This window comes from Pristiophorus japonicus, chromosome 13 (genome assembly GCF_044704955.1).
Source record: "Pristiophorus japonicus isolate sPriJap1 chromosome 13, sPriJap1.hap1, whole genome shotgun sequence".
Classification (NCBI taxonomy): Eukaryota; Metazoa; Chordata; class Chondrichthyes; family Pristiophoridae; genus Pristiophorus; species Pristiophorus japonicus.
The window spans coordinates 59,054,218-59,062,727 of record NC_091989.1 but is presented as its reverse complement, the minus strand read 5'-3'; the positions used below and the strand labels follow the sequence as shown (position 1 = coordinate 59,062,727).

At 41.5% G+C, this 8,510-nt stretch overlaps 1 protein-coding gene across 1 annotated transcript in view; it reads right to left on the bottom strand.

The window, feature by feature from the left end:
- Positions 1-1,786: 1,786 nt before the first annotated feature.
- LOC139278590 (CD9 antigen-like) overlaps positions 1,787-8,510 on the bottom strand; it is a 42,443-nt gene continuing 35,719 nt past the window's right edge. The window contains exons 6-8 of the mRNA XM_070897529.1: positions 5,302-5,391; positions 2,532-2,615; positions 1,787-2,422 (exon numbers count right to left, since the gene is read on the bottom strand). Coding sequence (XP_070753630.1) covers positions 2,357-2,422; positions 2,532-2,615; positions 5,302-5,391 — 240 coding nt within the window. The 3' untranslated portion in view covers positions 1,787-2,356. The remainder of the gene's footprint in view (positions 2,423-2,531; positions 2,616-5,301; positions 5,392-8,510) is intronic.

The following is an 8,510-nucleotide window of genomic DNA, read 5'->3' as shown; positions in this document are numbered from 1 at the left end:
ACATCGGTAGTGGGTAAAATGATGGAATCAATTATTAAGGATGTCATAGCAGTGCATTTGGAAAGAGGTGACATGATAGGTCCAAGTCAGCATGGATTTGTGAAAGGGAAATCATGCTTGACAAATCTTCTGGAATTTTTTGAGGATGTTTCCAGTAGAGTGGATAAGGGAGAACCAGTTGATGTGGTATATTTGGACTTTCAGAAGGCGTTCGACAAGGTCCCACACAAGAGATTGATGTGCAAAGTTAGAGCACATGGGATTGGGGGTAGTGTACTGACATGGATTGAGAACTGGTTGTCAGACAGGAAGCAAAGAGTAGCAGTAAATGGGTACTTTTCAGAATGGCAGGCAGTGACTAGTGGGGTACCGCAAGGTTCTGTGCTGGAGCCCCAGCTGTTTACACTGTACATTAATGATTTAGATGAGGGGATTAAATGTAGTATCTCCAAATTTGCGGATGACACTAAGTTGGGTGGCAGTGTGAGCTGCGAGGAGGATGCTGTGAGGCTGCAGAGCGACTTGGATAGGTTAGGTGAGTGGGCAAATGCATGGCAGATGAAGTATAATGTGGATAAATGTGAGGTTATCCACTTTGGTGGTAAAAACAGAGAGACAGACTATTATCTGAATGGTGACAGATTAGGAAAAGGGGAGGTGCAAAGAGACCTGGGTGTCATGGTACATCAGTCATTGAAGGTTGGCATGCAGGTGCAGCAGGCGGTTAAGAAAGCAAATGGCATGTTGGCCTTCATAGCAAGGGGATTTGAGTACAGGGGCAGGGAGGTGTTGCTACAGTTGTACAGGGCATTGGTGAGGCCACACCTGGAGTATTGTGTACAGTTTTGGTCTCCTAACCTGAGGAAGGACATTCTTGCTATTGAGGGAGTGCAGCGAAGGTTCACCAGACTGATTCCCGGGATGGCGGGACTGACCTATCAAGAAAGACTGGATCAACTGGGCTTGTATTCACTGGAGTTCAGAAGAATGAGAGGGGACCTCATAGAAACATATAAAATTCTGACGGGGTTAGACAGGTTAGATGCAGGAAGAATGTTCCCAATGTTGGGGAAGTCCAGAACCAGGGGTCACAGTCTAAGGATAAGGGGTAAGCCATTTAGGACCGAGATGCGGAGGAACTTCTTCACCCAGAGAGTGGTGAACCTGTGGAATTCTCTACCACAGAAAGTTGTTGAGGCCAATTCACTAAATATATTCAAAAAGGAGTTAGATGAGGTCCTTACTGCTAGGGGGATCAAGGGGTATGGCGAGAAAGCAGGAATGGGGTACTGAAGTTGAATGTTCAGCCATGAACTCATTGAATGGCGGTGCAGGCTAGAAGGGCCGAATGGCCTACTCCTGCACCTATTTTCTATGTTTCTATGTTTCTATGTTTAACGAAGTGGGAGGGTTTTTAAGGCATAATTAAAAAACTTTTTAATGACAACTTTCATTTAAATGAATCTTAAATATTTAGTGTATTTTTCTATTTTTTAAATTAGTGTTGTGTGTGTTTGGGGGGTTTCTCATTCATCATAATGGGAACTCCAATACTGTACCTCGATTGGCTGCCCAGAGCCATGTGACTCCAGCTCCAGCGTGCACGCACTCCGATGTGTAGGGAGCGAAGGCCTCAGGATCGGAAGTTCAAGCTGGCGCAGCACCTTCAGGTGTGCATGCAATTTTTTTCCCCTTTTTTCAGTAATATGCTCACGGGAAGACTTCGATCTGGGCCACGGTCTTCCCCCAATACTAGTTTCTTTTCTATACATTCAAAAAGATCAACTTTCTGAAGGTTCAAATTTAAACTTTATTTTCTCAAAGAAAAATGGCAAATCTGATATCTACATGTTTTATTTCTCATTCTTTACAATCAAGCTATTTAAAGAATTTATTAAACTCTGGTAAGGCCAAGATTCAACATAAGCATTTGCTCTTTTGAGCCATCACATTTTGACAAAACATTTAACATTTGTGATACTTATCTAGCTTAACTAGTTCAGCATCTTAAATTTCTGAATCTAAAGTCTGGATTCCTTCTCGGACTTCAAACACTTCCAATTTAACCAGATACAACAAATATATATCTTTGAAATCTGAAGTTATCAATAATTTTAAAGTTTACTATTTGAATTTCTCAACTGGTTAAACAATGAAACGTTAAACAAAATGTGAATATATTAAACAGATGAAGTATTTTTAAAAAGTTAAGTTATCCAGAGATTTTCAACTGAATACAAAAATTGTGAAAAAATTTAATGTTTACTAAAGTTAAGCTGTTAACAAAAAGAAGCAAATATTCGGCAAAAATGCAATGCATTCCATTACTGAATGGCACGATTGTTTTGACCAGTCTTTAAATCATCTCTTTGCTGTTGCGGATGGCACAGCACAGCACCATGCTGAAAATCATGCCAAAAATCTGGAGAAAGGAAACAAAGTGTTACTATTTTTGTTACACAACTTAAAAAGTGAAACTTCACAATAGAGCTATCTGTTCCAAAAGCTGGTGTGGAGCCTGCATTACTTACCATTACAATCCCAATGCCGATGCCAACTGCCCCAATGATGTAAAGCTTCTGGTTGAATACGTCATCAATAGCGGTCAAGCATGACTGCACACAATCAAAAATTACAAGAGTTTATTTAATTTAAACTTGAGGATGTTGTATATTTAGCACTTTGGAAACAATTATGTTTCACATGGCTATCCCGAGCGCATTGTTTAACTGTATGCACGTTAATTATATCGACATAGATTATTTAAAAAAAATCTTGTGTAGGGCATACACCTTCTCTCCACAAACCTTATTTCCCGTTATAATTTTTGGTCGCACTTTTGTGTCATCAACATTACAATAATGACGCACTTCAAAGTACAGGTACAATGTCCAAAATCCAGAATCCTCAGGACCAAATCCGTTCCGGTTTTGGGTTTTTTCTGGATTTCAGGCAAATCATTAGTCTGAAATCCGGAATCCTCGACTGAATCCATGCCGGATTTTGAGCAGCGAGGTCTGAAATCTGGCAAAACTCTAAAATCCGGCAAGGATTCAGTCAAGGGCTCCGGATTTCAGACTTGATTTTCTTGTCTGAAATCCGGAATCCCCGACTGAATCCGTGCTGGGTTTTGGCTCAAAAATGTCCAGTTTCAGGACAATTCCATCAGTTATGCGCAAAATGTCTGTTTTTTTGGACAATTTCGATTTTCGGAGTTCCGTATTCGGGACGTTGCATCTGTTCTTCATTGGCTGTGAAGCACTCTGGAACATTCGGAGGCTACAAAACATGCGATATAAATGCAAGTTTCTTCTTTAATATTTCCCATTGTATATTGTTGTGCCAACATTTCCCATTCAATCTTGCTATGTCAATATACATAATTTACTCGTACCTCCAAAAACAAAATTTAGCGCTATGCGACCAGAAAATATCGCAGCAAGGAGAAGGACATAATTTGCCCACAAGCCAAATCTGCTCAGAGATAAAGCAGAGGAAGCATTTTTAACTCAAGGAATGTTCAAATAAAATCCAACCTCTCGAAATTAACGTGGAAATAATTTATATCGGCAGAATTTTGTAATATGAACATTAGGACAGGAAATAGTGGAACATGTTTCAGGAAAAGTCAACAGGACTCCACCATGTTTTTAGCAGTAGGTTATTCCCCCCCCCCAAAAAAAAATCAAAAGATTTAATGTGTACTTGCCATTAATGTAATATTCACATGTATTCCTGCTGTGACTAACCTTCAATATTCTAGATCATAATGACATGATTTAACATATATACACACACCACAAATGAGGAGCTCGTTAAACATTCTTTGTAGACTGTAGAACTTAAGCGTGTCTAATTTTCCTCAAAACTCATCTGATTTGCACTGGGCATCTTGTCTGAGCCCTCCAACTCGGAGCTGCACCTCAGAACTCGAGGCTTAAACCATTTAATGTATTTTGGGATTACAAATGGCTCTGGGAAATATTATTCAACATATTGCCCTAAGCTACGTGCAAGAAACTAGGAGCAGTTGCTGAGTTGGGTCAGTGCATCATACATGTTCATGCTACAACAATTTGTTATGATGCAAGCACAGTAATATGGCTCAGTGCATTTGAAAGGTTGATGTGCTTGCAGCAGATCTGGAGATCCAGGTAAGCGTAGATCTCTGCTGCCAAAACAAGGGTAGGTCAGATGTTTCACATTGCCAAGTGCATACAACAATGGTACAACTGCAGTTTTGATGTCACCTGCACTTTTGCAATGTGAATTCCTTAAAATTAAGCTGCAGAATATTCCATCAGGATGTGGTAGTACTGCATCCCATTCTGTCTCCGTCCACCCCAACGAGTCTTTGGGATTTGAAGTGTTATCATACCAGATGAAGTATTTAACTGTCTTTCTCCCTACAAGACTAAAGGTGGAACTAGTTTTAAATCATTGATAGCACTGTTCCTAACACTAATGCTCAAACAAGTTAAATTGCAAGCGACACTGGAGTTTGAGTCAGAGCATTAAAAATCCTCATCCACTTCTTGGACATTATTACTCCAGCACCTCCTCCTTGTTCACAGTCAAGTCAGATTATTTTAGATGAGAAAAGCCCAGACTGCTCAGTAATTCTTAACTTTATTTGACTAAGCTAAAATCAGCCAATATTAGCAGAGACTGTTGTTTAGGATCAGATGTCTTAACAGGTCTTCCTCATTAGTCTTTGCAGCCAATTCTACTGCATCTCCATGCTTTACCAGCACATGACAATCAAGTGTGGCTGTTTGGTTTATCTAATTATATTTGCAGTTATTTGGTGGAACTGAGGGAGGTGATGGGGGGGGGGGGGGGGCGGGGGGAATGGAGGAGGGGGTTATTTGAACCCAACTCGTTGGGTGGAAAAACCACGTCAGTTTTACACTCTACCCAATATTACTCATTGACTTCAACAGAAAGTAAAATTGAGCAGGGTGTAAAACCAGCGTTGCACCCATTCTAGGGTGCGTTAAAATAAGGTAAGTGAAGTTAAAATTGCCCCCTGAAATATTTCCTGCTTCAGGAAAGCAAGTTTATTTTTAGCCATCTACACCTTGACCCAACAGTACCTAATTTGCAGTTCAATAATTTTGGTTGAGTCGGCAGCTTTAAGTAGGCTCGAGAGCCACACATAAAATAGGCACATTACTAATTATTGTTTTTAGTAGAGAGCAAGTTCCCTGTCAGAAAATAAGTTATATATCAACAGTAGCTTTTTTTTTAGTACAAGTTTAAACCTATCACAAACCAAAATGAGAAAGGAAATCGTAATACCGTTCTACTAAATTCTCCAATCAGATTTGTAGATGGGCAGGTGTCTCGAATAAGTACTTCCAGTTTGCCGCCTATTCCACAGCAGTCCAGCTAAAAGAAGATACATTTCTCAAACATTCTTGTAAAATTATAGAAAACTCCAGTGCTGCATAACTAGCACAAAGAGTCAACATATCATTGAGAATTTTCAATTGCACATAAATGTTCATTTTTGGAAAGCAGCTAAATACCATTTTAGTTTAGCATTCAAGAAAACCAAGGCATATTGCAGGACAGGATATACAAGAGAAGTGACACCATCAAACCACAAGCATTTCCACATTTATTATTAGTCAATTAGTGCCATAATCTCCTCTCATTGAGTTTAGACGACTAATTACTCAAACCTCACTACTGTAATTGAGCCCCAAATAATTTTTTGCTGTAATCCAGTTCTACTTATCTGACACAAGCATAGGCAGACATATGTAATGTACACAACTGTGTACTTTATTTTGCAGGGTTGTGAGCTAGCTCGGTGAAGTGCCAATGATCAAACATTAGTCAAACATCACTCCATGAAGCAGCCCAAACAGCAACTGACCTGAAGACAAAAAATAGAAAGAACCAAAATCAAAGTGTGACATCACAGGAAAGAAGGGAAGTGATTGGTTGATTGGAGAGTTTCTCTTTTTTTCTGGGGCATTGGTTTGAATTAAGAGCTGGGATTAAAAACAAAACTTGAAAACTTAATGAACTAAATACATTATAGATGGCAGGACAGGCGATGTGTTTCTGCTGTTGCATGTGGGAGCTGGTGGATACCATTGAGGTCCACAGCGACCACATCTGCAGCAAGTGTCTGCAGCTCGAGAAACTTCGGCTCCGTGTTGATGAGCTGGAGTCTGAGCTGCAGACACTGACGCATCAGGGAGGGGGGCAGTTACCTGGACGCCGTGGTCCAGGAGGCAGTCACACCCCTTAGATTGATTAATTCAAATTTGGTCCATGGTCAGGGATAGGAGGATGTGACGACAAGCGAGGCAGGTATGGGGGACTCAGGAGGTAGTGATGGAGGAGCCTCAGCCCTTGTTCTTGTCCAACAGGTTTCAGGTTCTTACTTCCTGTGTAAACGAGAGCAGGGACTGCAGGGAGGATGAGCAAACTGACTATATAGTTCCATGGTACAGAGGGCCATTCAAGTGAATGTTGTAGTGGTAGGGGACAGTATCATTAGGGGGATAGATAAGGTTCTCGACAGCCGAGAGCGTGAGCCCCGAAGGCTGTGTTGCCTACCCAGTGCCAGGGTTAAGGACATCTCCTTAGGGCTGGAGAGGAACTTAGAATGGGAGTGGGGGGGTGATCCATTTGTCATGGTCCAATGACATAGATAGGACAAAGAAAGATGTTCTACTGAGTATGAGCAGCTAGGGGCCAAATTAAAAAGCAGAACCAAAGATAATAATCTATGGATTACTACCTGAGCCACGAGCAAATTTGCATAGGGTAAATATGATCAGAGAGTTAAACACGTGACTCAGACTGGTGTGGGAGAAATGGGTTTTGGTTCATGGGACACTGGCACCAGTACTGGGGTAAGAGGGAGCTGTTCCGTTTGGACCGGCTCCACTTAGACTGTGCTGGGACCAGGGTCCTGGCGAATCAAATAACTAGGGCTGTAGAGAGGACTTTAAACTAATTAGTGGGGGGGGCGGGGGAGGGAGGATGATTCAGGTGTGAACATTTTAAAAGTCAAAGAATAAGGAGAAGGAAATAATAGAGCAGTGGAGAAATGAAAACTAGAGCGTGCCAGGAAGGGACAGAATGTATAAACATAATGATGAATCAGAAAGTGGGGTCAAAGCAGGAAAAAATGGTAAAAAAACAAATTTAAAAAGCTATTTATTTGACTGCACGCAGCATTTGTAATAAAATAGATGAGTTGACAGTACAAATAGATACAAATAGCCATTACAGAGACGTGGTTGCAAGGTGACCTGGACTGGGAACTACATATTCAGGGGTATTTGACAATTCGGAAGGACAGACAGAAAGGAAAAGGAGGTGGGGTAGCATTGTTAATAAAGGATGGGATCAGTGCATTAGTGAGAAATGATATTGGCTCAGAGGATCAAGAGGTTGAATCAGCTAGGTGGAGATAAGGAATAATAGGGGGAAAAAGTCACTGGTGGGCGTAGTCTATAGGCCCCCTAACATCATCATCATCATAGGCAGTCCCTCGGAATCGAGGAAGACTTGCTTCCATTCTAAAAATTAGTCCTTATTAGGTGGCTGAACAGCCCAATACAAGAACCACAGTTCCTGTCACAGGTGGGATAGATAGTCGTTGAGGGAACAGGTGGGTGGGACTGGTTTGTTGCATGCTCTTTCTGCTGCCCGCACTTGATTTCTGCATGCTCTCGGCAATGAGACTCGAGGTGCTCAGCGCCCTCCCGGATGCACATCCTCCACTTAGGGCGGGCGGTCTTTGGCCATGGACTCCCAGTTGTCAGTGGAGATGTTGCACTTTATCAGGGAGGCTTTGAGGATGTCCTTGTAACGTTTCCTCTGCCCATCTTTGGCTCGTTTGCCATGAAGGAATTCAGAGTACAGCGCTTTTGCTTTGGGAGTCTCGTGTCTGGCATGCGAACAATGTTCTAAGAAAGAGTTTCTACAGGTACATAAATAAGAAAAGAGTGGCTAAAGTAAATGTTGGTCCCCTAGAGGGTGAGACTGGGGAATTAATAATGGAGAACAGGGAAATGGCAGAGACATTGAACGTCCCCCAACAGTAGCTACACTGTTGGACAGAGCATAAATCCAAGAAATAATGGAGGCTTGTAAAAAAAGGAATGGCAATAATCATGAGTGATTTTAACCTTCATATTGACTGGCAAAGCAAATTGGCCAGGGTAGCCTTGAGAAAGAGTTCAGAGTGTATCAGGATAGTTTCCTTGAACAGTACTTTGCAGAACCAACCAGGGAGCAGGCTCTCTTAGATCTGGTACTGTGTAATGAGACAGGATTAATAAATGATCTCCGAGTAAAGAATCCTCTAGGAATGAGTGGTTTCAAATTCAGTTGGAGGGTGAGAAAGTTCGATCTCAAACCAGGGTACTAAACTTAAAGGAGACTGCAAAGGTATGAAGGCAGAATTGGCTAAAGTGGACTAGGAAAATAGATTAATGTATGGGACGGTTGATGAGCAGTGGCAGACATTTAAGGAGTAT